At 44.6% G+C, this 13,168-nt stretch overlaps 1 protein-coding gene across 6 annotated transcripts in view; it reads right to left on the bottom strand.

Annotated features, from left to right (window-relative positions):
* LPIN2 (lipin 2) overlaps positions 1-13,168 on the bottom strand; it is an 84,861-nt gene that overhangs the window by 19,333 nt on the left and 52,360 nt on the right. For all 6 annotated transcript variants that reach the window (XR_002173378.3, XM_019920783.3, XM_019920785.3 and 3 more), the window contains 5 exons: positions 12,205-12,300; positions 9,679-9,980; positions 3,430-3,537; positions 2,680-2,803; positions 1,863-2,175 (listed from right to left, as the gene is read on the bottom strand). Coding sequence is in view for 5 of the 6 variants with exons in the window: in XM_019920783.3 (XP_019776342.1) it covers positions 1,863-2,175; positions 2,680-2,803; positions 3,430-3,537; positions 9,679-9,980; positions 12,205-12,300 (943 nt within the window). In the remaining variant the exon portion in view is untranslated. The remainder of the gene's footprint in view (positions 1-1,862; positions 2,176-2,679; positions 2,804-3,429; positions 3,538-9,678; positions 9,981-12,204; positions 12,301-13,168) is intronic.

Below are 13,168 nucleotides of genomic sequence, written 5' to 3'. Positions count from 1 at the left end.
TCTGCTATTAAAATTACTGCACAGGTTTTTGTGTGAACGTAATTTTCACTTGTCTGGTATATTTTCCCAAAATTATGATCCAATGCCTCTGCTTCCTCACCAACATATGATGGCGCTACTATTTTTATTCTGGTCATTCTGGTTTTAATTTGTATATATCCAAAGAACAATGATGTTTAAAAAAAAACGAAAAACACATACCAGCTTTCCAAGGCTTACTATAAAAAATGTAAAATAGCTCCATAACGTCTACATTAATTACTTGTTAAAACTATAATAGTTTGAAATTACTGCTTTAGATAGAATACGTTAGTAAACTTAGTTTCACTTGTTTATTTTTACTTTTTTAATGTTAGAAGACTTAAGTTCCAGTTTAAGGAAATACGGGAATGTCCCTTTGAAAAAACAATCAGATACATCCAGACTGTGAGAAAGTAAGTACACAAGACAATAGCCTGGGCTCTTCAAAAGGTCAGTATCATGGGTGCAGAGAGGGAAAGAGTGGTAGTGGCGGGTGTGTGCGTGTGTGCGCTCGTGTGCGCACAAGCACACGAGCTGTTCTAAACAAAAAAGGTTAAACACAAAAACCAAATACAGGGCTTCCCTGGTGGCGCAGTGGTTGAGAGTCCACCTGCCGATGCAGGGGACGCGGGTTCGTGCCCCGGTCTGGGAAGATCCCACATGCCGTGGAGCGGCTGGGCCCGTGAGCCATGGCCGCTGAGCCTGCGCGTCCGGAGCCTGTGCTCCGCGACGGGAGAGGCCACAACAGTGAGGGGCCTGCGTACCGCAAAAAAAAAAAAAAAAGTTGGGGGAAAAAAGAATGAGGCCAAATCCATGGTGGAAACCACCACTCGGTGTTCTATCTCTCCAGTCTATTCCTGCCTTGAGTGCCGAGAACAGGGGTCATTATTCCCTGGACTAAAACCGGAACACGGGATACCCCCTTAGCAGTTCTTAGAGTAGCACACGTGATTTGAGAAGATGGGCTGAGCTAGGAAGAAGCAGGTACCTAGTTCCTCACCGGCCGGGTGAGCACATGTGGCCACAAACACCCCTGACAGTCATATTCTTTTATTTTAAATGAACTGCTTCTGAGTGACCCTGAAGGCCCATACCTGTAGTGGCTATTAAGTCAGTTTGTGATCGTCTAACTTATGGTGCTGGCATGTTTTGCAAAGTGAAGTAGGTGTTTGGCTCTATGTGACAATTGAATATTTTTAGGGAAGGTTTTACTTCCCTAAAAATAGGCCCAAAGCCAGTGTTCAGATATACTGTAACCAGTATCAATGTCAACTTTATATTTTTCAACAGTAAGAATGTTCTGATGGATGTCAACTACTTTCCAAAGTGAGAGCTGCAGAGCCAGGAGCTGCACCCTGTCTTCTAACTGTTAGAGGATTCCAATCAACAATCAAAGGAAGAGAACACACACTAGTAACTGGTGTGCATTTATTTAAGGTCCATATTACTGCACCAAAAGTACAGTAGCTTGGCCTCAACTAACCAGATGTTTCAGGTGTGAGCATTTCTCTAGTCTAATTTTTTCTGTTAAACGTAACTGTCTGGGATTCTACATCACGTTATTGACACACCTAGTCATTAATGGGGTTAACTTTAGTCATTCACTGATTTTAATGCTTTCGTAAGTTTTTCAATAAATGCTTCTCAGGGGCCTGAGCAGCCACGGCCGGGAGAGGGAGGAGGTCAGAGTTACCTCCAGGGGCGCCTGAGCCCCCTCTGAGTGCGGCAGGTCCCAGTCAGGAGCACAGACACAACGGCAGCCCCCGAGCATTACCTGAAACCCTGGAGAGATTTACCACCTAGATTTCGGGCAGCCGAGGCCAAATCAAACCACCAATTACCTCTTTTCTTCGAGGGTGAGTCGGCTTTAGCGGCTGGTTTAGCTTCTGAGGGTGCCTCGGCGAAGGACGGCGGAGGAGGGTGGTGGGCATCTGACCCCTCGGGGGGCTCCCGAGGCCCCGATGCCAGGGCTGCTCCACTCCTCTGCTTCCCTGGGGCCCGGGGCTTGGGCTTCACGATGGTACAGACCGTCTCCCCCATGGAAGCATCCTTCTCAACTTCACTTAGGAGGTTGTCCTCGCTGGGAATTACCCGAAAATGGGTATTTTCTGATGGAGTAATCATAGCTGTCCTAGATCTCTCTCTTTTGCTGACCTGAAACAGGCGAATTGTTTAGAAATTAAACTACTGTCAAAGGTGTTTGTTAACAATGTAACAAACGTTGTGGGCAGTTTGTTACCGTGGGCAGTCAAATCTCAATGCGATCACATAAATAAGCAAAATGTGTATTTAAAAAAAATAGAGGGTCTAAACATTTTTTTTTTCCCCTCTCAGGAAATGCATCTTTCCAATTCTTCCTTCTTTCACCCTGAGCTGGCAAAAAAGCTTTCGTAATCAATTTCCTATTTTAAAATTTGAGTGGAAATTTTAGTTTCCTTTAGGAACTTAAAAAATTTTCCTGATTAAAATGTTAACAATCAACATTATTTATGAAATAGGAACACACAAAATAATGTTGGATTCCTTCCGCTATAAATATAGCACAAACGTTATCAGAGATGTTAACTCGGCTTCGCTTATGTGACCACACGAGGGCACCACCACCACTTATGTTCCTGTGACCTCATCCTCAACTCCGCAGGCCGGCGAACCCTCTACCTTGGTGGACTCCGGGAACCCTCCCCACGTCCACTCCATGTGGGACTCGGATCTGAGCAGGCTCCCGGTGGGTTTCACCTCCAGCTCTGAGTCGCTCTTAGGACACACCGCCGGGGTGTAGGGGCTGCGAACACAGGACAAAGAAATGTGGTAACTTAAAAAGTCAGGAACCTCATTCTTGCCAAGCTCAAGAGATGAAAAGAAATATAAGTTTGAATATATCAATTTCACCCGCAGATATAAAGGCTACCTTTCCACTTGAGCTCTTTAATAATAATAAAAACAATGCCAACTAGCATTTATTGTGGACTTCCCGGGTCCTCAATAATATGTATTATCCCACTTGATTCTCACATGAAATCAATGAGAAAGGTAATTTATAGCAGAGAAAATGCATGGCAAGATGGGTTAACATAATACAGAGAGAAACTGGATTTGAACACAAAGTGTGACTGCACGTTTCTTCACAGTATTAACCACAGTTACAGTTAGTAGTTGACACGAAAAAGAATTGTAGAGGGTCAAATTCTATGCTGATGATACAGGTCTACACTGGCCAACTCTGAGAATAAGTCAGATCAAGTTTAGGAACAAAATAATTATTGAGGGGAAAGGTCTATATTTATGTTAAAAGCACACATTCAGTTCCTCTTCTGTGTGAGAGACGTGGAAATATCATCAAGTCGAATAACAGAAAAGCTATCAGTATATCCTTCCTTTAAGAAATGGAGAAATTTCAAGAACACTTACGTGTCTAAGGGGGACCAGTCCCCATCAGATAAGGGGTAGTGGTCTCCAGAATGGAAAAGCAGCGGCTCCTTGTACTCGTCCTCCTTTAAGGAAGCATTTGAAGATCCTCTGTGAAGGGGTGGGGGGGTGGGGGTGGGGACAGAGACAAAACAATGACATCTATGTCAGCTTTAAAATATCCCCCAATTCTCACTGACACACTGTTCTAAGTTATACAAATGAAGAAAGTCAAATGATTAATAACTAACTCTCTTAAAAGGAAAATATGAAGGAGAAGAGGGTTCACTGTTGCTACACACCGGACACCACTGCAATCACCATTTAAACATGGGATAAACAGGAGGAACAGAAAAGAAGGTGGGATTAAAAACTCCTTTTTACATCTGTTAGGGGTGTCTGATTCACAGCCTACCAGAAGAAAACTAAGGCTTTACATATATTGCGTCCAATTCTTACAAATCTGAAGTAGTAAAGTCTTATTTTAGGTATTAGGTAATCAAGGATCTACGGGAGTTTAGTAATTTGCCCAAAGTAAAAAAGCTCCCAAGTAGTTGGATTCCCAACAAGCAGCCCTTGCTCTTTTCCACTACACTCTCCTGCACATTACAGAAAATGTAAGCAAGCAAACAACTGAAGACAAGAGCTATGGCTCAAAACTACCCGAAAGACTCTTAAAAACCCAGAACTTATTTTCTTCTTGGTTGGGCCCAAGCATTACTTGAGAACTTTCTCTTAGAATCTACGTGATGTAGGGATGCGAGGAAGATGACACCAAAGCATGATAAATGCTTTCAAAATTCATTCACAGACCTTGGAGCTGTAGGAGACTTAACTAAGGCTAGTAAGGTTTTAATTAATTTGCCCTTTGTTTTTCTTGAATTTGCAAAATTAATATAACTACCTTGCCATATAACCTTGAAAACACCCCTCAGAAGCACTGTGGGCCCCAGTTTTTCATCTTTAAGTTGGAAATTTTTCTCTTGTCCCATTTGATAAGAGTCGATGTGAGATTTATGTGGTGTGTCGTGGTGAAAGCCCTGAAAAGTATACAGAAAAGTAGGAAAAAAACTCTGAAAAGTGTAAAACACTATATAAAGCAAATTTAAGAGCTTCTTACAGAAAATTCAATGTTCTACCAGGACAGATATAAGATGTGAAATGATGAGACGGTCTATCGCTTAATCTGCTAGACTAAAAATAGGGATAGAAACCATTTTATTAATTTGTATTATCTCTTTTCTCTCTTTACACCTTAATTTAACATGCTCTGATTTACCACTAACTCTGACACGTAACTATTTTTCCAAGTAGCTGCATTTCCTAATTTAAGGTCTACCTAACCCTAATCTTCTTTCTCTCAGAAGGCTCTCTCAGATTAAGCTCTGGCATACCACCTCATTCAAGGGGAAAGATACATATACTTGAAAAAGGCTGAAATCCAGGTAAAAATATTCCATATCTTAAAAGAGAAAATTCAAATGGTATAGAAGCAAAAAGGGAAAACTGGATGCTACGAACAGTCCTTATTTGCCAAATCTGAAAGGATAGTACAGCTTGGCCCGCTACTATTCATACATTTGAAAGTGGTTTGAAAAGAGCAACGTAAATGCCGTAAAAAATATTTTATTACACATATTTTGTTTTGGGAACGTATTTCACCACAGTATATAAGGTAAGCCAAGACGAATACAGCAAAGCAAACTGGATTTAATAAAATATTGAAAAAGAGAGAGAGAGAGAGAGACCAGGCACCATTTAAGAATTTACAAGCCTAGGAAGGCAGGACATGGTCTTCTCTGGGCGGATCTGGACAAAAATAGAGCCCATCAGCTTAGACCCATCAGAGTGATAGAAAAGGCTGCTGATGCTGAGGTTCCTTTCAGTCCTGTGATTCACTGAAAACCTGCCAAGCACGTTCAAAACGGCACACGTGGCTGAGGACAGGCAGCCAGCGAGGCCAAGCACGACGGGGTCACTTTAAGTATGTGACACGAGGATGTAATAAGGGAGAGTATAGATTAGAACGTGGAGAAATAGTATGAACACTGACTCTATTTACGTTGAAACACAGGACAAATAGCTGCATTAACGGTGAACAGCAGAGGATCCGTGGCCGAGCAGATGGTCTAAGGCTGGGTCAGGGTGGTTGGCGGAGGTTCAGCTGAAGTTCGTGAGAAGTGTGTCTAGAGCACTTCAGCCTTCAGAGACGCCCCAGCACCGCGACTCCAAGCTCAGCTTCATTTTTTAAAACGATTATTTTTCTCATTCAAAAGCCAGAAATTACATGATGTATACAACTATCAAAATTCACTGAACTGAACACTTAGATCCATGAATATTATTGTATGTAAGTTGTACCTCAGTTTTTAAAGAACGGGGACAAAAACCAAGACAAAGTCAAAATCCGGAGCCTGAATTATTTACGTGGGATAAATCAGAAGGACTAGATAAGTTTTAGTCCACATAGCTGGCAGCAAGTACGTAAGAGATAAAGCGGGCTGCTAACTACTGCGGCCAAAGTTCACCACCGTCAACACAGCACAGCGCTGACCCTCACGCTCAGTGTCCGATCAATCGATCTCACTGTGACCAATGATCCAAGTTTGCTTTAGGATACACGACACTTCCCACAAAAGATACCTCACGACAGGGCAGAAGAGAGCTGGGCAACGTGTCTCCTGGATCAGAACGATGGGGAGGGGAACACGCGGTCCCAGGCCCCTGCCACTCGGCCCCCAGATCTAACTCTCCAAGTGTGTCTGCTCTGGTGGATTAGAAGTAGAGATTCCTTTCTGACGGGATAGTTGTAACCCTCCATTGCGGTTACTGCATTTCCAGCGGCTGAGTGTTTTAAATGTTTGCACTCAAGACTGTGATATAGCATCATCCCACGTGAAAAGTCTCCTCCTTCCCAGAGGCTACAAGTGCCCAGGTGCACTGTTTTTAATACATATACACTTGTACATCCATCCACCCATCCTCTGGAATGACGGACAAGGCTTCCACGCTATACTCAAGCCAGAAGCCCACCTTCAGGAGGGGAGACCCATCAGGCACAGCTCCCACAAAGCCCTGTGCGGGTTAGACCTTTCCAGCTCCCACAAAGGGGTCTCCTCTGGCTACACAACACCAACCTGCTTCCAAGAGTAATTTCATCTTTCTGCTGCCTCCTTCAAGGAGCCTAAATTAACCTTAATTCTATTATCAATGACATTCTTGAAAAGTAAGGAGTTTAAATAGAATGTTATTTATCAAGTTTAGGTAACTTCTCTGAAAACAAAATTTCTTTCCTACCCAGTAGGGGCTGAGGAGGGGAAGGTATTTAAAAGCTACAAATTCCCCAAATCCCCATAATCTGTGGATCTCGTAACTGCAAAAGCAGTTGATTTCCTAATCTTTTTCTCTCAGATTCTTTAATGTGCTCTTTAACATGCTGTTAATACTTTTGACCCTGAATATCTTCCTCCAAATTTCCGATTTTAGAATCTGGATGCTGAGCGGGAAGGGGTCTGTCAAGCCATGCAGTTCAGTCCTCGGATTTCACAGACTAAGAAACGAAGGCCAGAGTGACCACAATCGGACGTGTAACGGCCCCGTCCTCTCCCTTATCAGCTAAGCGTGAATTTCAGGCCGACACCTGCACGACCGTTACATTTTGTCTTGCATTTGTCGCTGCGGACCAGACCAGCACTCCTACAGATTGGGTTGATAGAGCCTTTCGTACAATCTGGAAAAGGAAGGCATGCACTAATACTTCTGCAGTGCATTCACTTACAAAATTCCTTTAGAACAATGACTTGTGCACTTAGCACGTGACTCTGCATGTTTTAGAAATGTTTCACCTTCCTAAATTGAAGCTGCGGGTTGTTTAGGAGTTCTAAACGTTGCTCTATTATATATAACAAAGGACACGTGTCAACAGCCCCTTATAGAGGCAAAACGTTACTTCAGCATCTTTTCTGGTAGATCCTGGAAGTTTTAGTTAGCAAAAATATTTTCAGGAATTAAGGTGCCTAAGGGAGTATTATAGTGCTATCCCAAATAAAATTTCCAGGTGCGTGTATTTCAAGTTTTTCTCAAAAGAACATGTTTCCTGCCTACCTACACATTATAAATAAGCCAAAACTTTTAAAGGAACTGTTTACATTCACCTTGTAGTTCACCGTTTTGTTCTCTTTTGGGGGGGTAGTGCTGCACAGCATGCGGGGTCTCAGTTCCCCGACCAGGGACCCAACCCTGCCCCCTGCAGTGTACGCGCGGAGTCCTAACCACTGGACCGCCAGGGGAGTCCCTACACTCTTCTTAATAGCACTGAAATCAAGGAATGGAAGATCTGAAAGGGTCTCTTAGTTTGTATTCCTAGGGAAGCAAAGGAGAAAGAGCCCTTAAACAATTGAAAGCAGGAAGAAAAGGATGGGAAGAGTGCCTTTTTAAGAAATTGTGGGACTTCCCTGGTGGTGCAGTGGTTAAGAATCTGCCTGCCAATGCAGGGGACACGGGTTCGAGCCCTGGTCCGTGAGGATCCCACATGCCGCGGAGCAACTAAGCCCACGCGCCACGGCTGCTGAACCTGTGCTCTAGAGCCTGCGAGCCACAAATACTGAAGCCCTCGCGTCTACAGCCCGTGCTCTGCAACGAGAAGCCACCACAATGAGAAGCTTGCGCACCACAACGAAGAGTAGCCCCTGCTCGCCTCCAACTGGAGAAAGCCCGAGCGCGGCAACAAAGACCCAATGAGGCCATAAATGAAGGAATAAGAAAAAAACATATTAAAAAAAAGAAACTGTGGAACTTTTCTTTATTAGCTTAAAATTCTTCTGGGAATCAGTGATATAAAAGTAGAGTTCAGAACTTTTAAAATTAAGCTCTTCCCACCTAGTGTTTTGATTCTGAAAAAAACAAAAAGGCACACAAATTTGTTATTGCAGACTAAAGTTTTGTATGTACAAATGGTTTACACTGCTCTGCAGAGTCTAAAGTACTGTCCCACTACGGCCTCCTGTTGTCTGGTTCTAACAAGAATTCTGCCTTCGATCAGAACAGAAACCCAGGTCTCATACGTTCATTGCGGGGGGAGTGAATCACCATGTGACAGCTGATGAGTAGGAAAAATTTCACGTATGAAAGATTATTATTAAATGTAGGAGTCTGTTCTGGGATTTACAATCCAGATTTTAAAATTTTAGAAAACAAGTTAACAGTTTTGCCAAAAAGGGATTATTCTACTACCTTATTCACTAACAGCATAATTATAACAACAACATATTAGTAAGTTTTTTTCTTGACTTGACTATTTAAAATAAAAGCTTGGTAAATAAAACACTAGACGTCAAGGTAGAGTGTATGCTTGGTGTACATTTGGTTACCTCCCCTCTTCTCCATGATGAAGAGAACCTGAACAGCAGTAACCTTCCCAGCAAGGGGGGCACGATCTCTCCTTCCAGCAGCCGAGGTGCGAGCATACAGTGACAGCGTCGACCTCATAAGGCCACCCTCCCTGCACCCCAATTCAATCAGGGTGTGGACATTCAGGATCACTTGTCCAGCAGCCACCAAGGGAAAGAACCACCCTGCTGCCACACCCATGGTCCATCCAGCGCCGCGGCCGCCACCCAGCGGAACGGGGGAAGAGAGTCTTATGAAAGTCGAGTACTGAATGAAAAAGTACATAGGTTACCCCAAACTGTTACGTTTTAAACCCCAGACAGCACTGACTTGAAAACTGTCATCTATTTTGAGTTCTTCTACTGAGCTGGTAAATAACAGTGATCAAGATTTCTCACTTCAAAACAAAAACAAAACCCTCCTTCCCCCTCAGCTTACTAGGATGTTGATGATAAACTCAAAACCACCACCTTGAACTCAGGAACAGACAGACAGAGCACCAACAGCAGGGTAGGGAAACACCCCCGGCGTCCCATCTGCCCGCCAGGCACTAGGTTCAGATCTTCTATGTGACGCATGATTTCCTTGGCTTTTGGAAACTTACTGGGTAAAATGAGACACGATGCCAGTCGGCTTCAAGCGATATTTTAGTGCCACAGCAAGGTGTCTGACAGCACATTTTGTACAGTTGCAGAAAGGAAAAAAGAAAATGCCTCTCCCACTTATTCCACGATAAACTGCCAACAGGGGAAAAACAAGTCCAAACCTCAGACTGCAGACCCAGGGGAGAAGCACCAGCACCGGCTGCAGCCGAGCTCCGCCCACAGCACATGCGCAAGGAGACCCCCCCCACCCCCAGCCTACCTTGCCGACTGGGCCGCCTCGTCATCATCCGAGCTCAGCCCCACACCCACGGCGTCTTCTGCAGCAGGGGAAGCGGCCTGCTCGTCCTTCTTACTGTCCTGTTTGCATTTCTTCCTCCTTCGTTTTTTCTTTTTCACAGAACTGGGGGTGAAAACTGTCTCTGTTTCCAGAACGTGGGAGACGTCTGAACTCTGTGATGGTCTTTCACTTCCACCTGGTTTCACCAAAGGGGGGTCAATATCTGTAAAGAACTGATCTTCAGTAGGGATGGGTGAGGTGGCGAGGTAAGCAGGAAGCTCTTCCTTCAAGAGAATACGGAGAAAGAAAAGTTGTCAGTGACCAACAGTACATCAAAACCACCACCATTTTTGGTGGATCTAAATTTCACAGCGGTAGAAAGAATACCTACCCAGTCCCCAAAGGTAAGAATGTGTCACACTGAGCTCAGGCACTGCCCACCCTACCTAGATAGGCCTCCACCCCCCTGCAGGGCTTAGCGTCAGCTCATGCGGGTCCATGTCGCTGAGCAGTGGAGGAATCGACGTGCCGAGTCAGCACGGAGCACGCGGAAGCTCAGCCAATGCACGTGCTGCAGGGGTGGATGAGCTCGATGTCCATCGGTGCGAGCACAGTTCAGGGAACGGCATTGTGGTACACCCACACTAGGGACTACCGTGCAGCTAGTTAAAGGACAAAGTTCCACCCAGAGCTCTGACTTGGCAGGGGTGCTGATGACATACAGTTAAATGACGACAGTGAGAGAAACAAAAGGTCAGTAACTGGAAGTCAGGTGGGTTCGGGTAATGTTTATCCCCCTTTAAACTGTGAGCCCCTGGAGAGAGGGACTTTTCTTCATACTCTGTAGCAGAGAGCAGTAATTCCAGGGTTGTTGAATGAATTAAATTTTTTAATTTGTAAAGAAAAGCACATTATACTAAAGAAAATCTGGTCAACTTGGTCATACATGGAATAGGGAAAGAAAAGGCTGGAAAGCTGACACTCTCCAGGTTGACCTTGCTAAGCACAGTTTTAAACGGAATCATGAGAACTGATGTGAGAAGCAAGCAACAGACCCTCAGGAACCTAGTCCTCTCACTGACCGCATCTGCTGATTTATTTGGAGCCTAATCAGTGCGACAGGTTACATCAAAAGTGTTTTACTCTTACGATAACTCGCTTACTGTTTCATTCTGCCTTTTGCCTCTGTCTCTGATGAGGGAAATTTTTCTCTAGGCCAAGTAAATGCAAATAACGTAATATAAAAACAAGTAATTAAGATACTAGGAAGAATATTGGTCTGGTAGGTTCCCCTTCATAAACACTGTTTCTTTGCTGTTTACAGAACAGTACTGACACAGCTGGCTTCCAGGCTAAAGTAAAAACTGGTAAACAATCTCATTCTGCTATTGTTTATCTTTTCTTTGTGAATTTATGACATCAAACTGGCAGTTCATCTTCAAAACCAAAAAAGTAGCTCCGTCCATGCCCTTAACAACTTGAAGCTTATTGTTTTTGCTGAGATTTTATTCTTTATGATCAAAGATTAACAATGCCTTCTAAGAAGTTGCTTTTTTTTTTTTTTACTTTTAAAAAAAAATTATTTAGTTTTGGCTGCGTTGGGTCTTTGTCGCTGCACGTGGGCTTTCTCTAGTTGCGGTGCGCGGGCTTCCTCAATGCGGCAGCTTCTCTTGTTGAGGAGCACGGTCTCTAGGCACGCGGGCTTCAGTAGTTGCGGCACGCAGGCTCAGTAGTTGTGGCTCGTGGGCTCTAGAGCGCAGGCTCGGTAGTTGTGGCGCACGGGCTCAGTTGCTCCGCGGCATGTGGGACCTTCCCGGAACAGGGATCGAACCCGTGTCCCCTGCACTGGCAGGCGGATTCTCAACCACTGCGCCCCCAGGGAAGTCCCCTTGTAAGAAGTTTTATAAAGATCCACTTTAAATCAATCAAGAACAGCTCAGGAACATTCACATCAGTGGATACGTGAGGGGGCAAATCGTGCTCTCTTGCTGAAAGAGGCCAAACGTGCAATAATCATTCATAAAGGGCAGAGGCCAATTAATTTAAATCTCTTGAGACTTTAATAAACTAATGCACCTGACTCTTCAAGGTTTGGGATGTAATGTCCCCAGCGAAAACGGCACAACATGTTTCCCAAATTTAAAGGTCACACGTGTACACACGCAGACACGGCCTGAAGAGATACGCCGTGATTATTCAGGTGGAACTGAGTGTATTCAGGCCAAGGTGTAAACTGTACAGACACCACTTAATCAAGTCACTGGAAGCTCACAAGAGGGGTAAGTGCCAAGGCCTTCAGCACACCCTGCAGCCTGGAACTCGTGCGGGGAAACTTCCTGCCCCTCCAGCTCCTTTCTGACAGCCGAGTTCTTCAACCTAAAACTAAAACTTGTCTAACCAGCAACAATCGTCCACACAGCTCACCATGAAAGCTAAACGTTCTGCTCTGGGATGTGCACCGTGGGCCTGACACAATGTGTGAAGTGGATGTGACCCACCAGGACTTACATACTCCTCTTCGGTCTCCTCCACAAAGAAAGCCTCCCCGTTGTCACCCAATTTCATGTGAAGATCCACTGCATCGCCATTGATTTCTATGTCGATCTACGAGGAGAAACAAAGTGTGACTTGGCGTCAAGAGTCTGTCATTCAGGCTCAACTAAGCCTAGATTCTGGGCTCTCAGGCCAAACGTAGTACTGAGGCTCCCAGGGTGACGGCCCCAGAGAGACCCCACCTCCTCCCCCACGTGCCACCCCTACACCACCAGACTGAAAGTAAACGTTCCATCACCTACTTTCATGACAAATTTTAAAAATATATTTAATTTCTCAAACGTCATAAAATGGGGGAAATGTCATCGTCAACACACACTTGAGCCCCTCTGGAGGTTACAGCACAGCCAGGCCTCACCGTGCGAGGCTCAGATCAGCAGAAATCTCAGTTACCACAGTATGCTGACTGCGGAACTGCAGGAGCGGCACATGTTTCACCACCAGCTCTTCCATCCACAGGTCCCCACAGCCGTCCTGCGGTGTCCGCAGGGGGTTGGCTCCAGGATCCTCCTCAGATACTCAAATCCACTCATGCCCAAGTCCCTTACATATAAAAGGGTGTAGCATTTGCATATAACCTCCACACATCCTCCTGTGTACTTTAGATCATCTCTAGATTACTTATAATACCTAATACAACATAAATGTTATGTAAATACTTGCCAGCATGCAGCAAATTCAAGTTTTGCTTTGGGAATTTCCTGGAAAAATTTTTTTCCACATATTTTTGATCCGAGGTTGGGTGAATCCTTGGATGCAGAACCCATGGATACAGAAGAGCGACTGCACGTACATAAGAGATGCCCATCACGATCAGTAACTCATCACGTCACTTTTTCAAAGTCTGTCGGTGACCAGTCCCAGCACATCTGTTACTCAGCTCAGACACAGGCGGCAGAGCATGTGGTTGTGTTGCCTC

The sequence above is a fragment of the Tursiops truncatus genome, chromosome 13 (genome assembly GCF_011762595.2).
Source record: "Tursiops truncatus isolate mTurTru1 chromosome 13, mTurTru1.mat.Y, whole genome shotgun sequence".
Classification (NCBI taxonomy): Eukaryota; Metazoa; Chordata; class Mammalia; order Artiodactyla; family Delphinidae; genus Tursiops; species Tursiops truncatus.
This window is presented reverse-complemented; position numbering and strand designations above follow the sequence as displayed.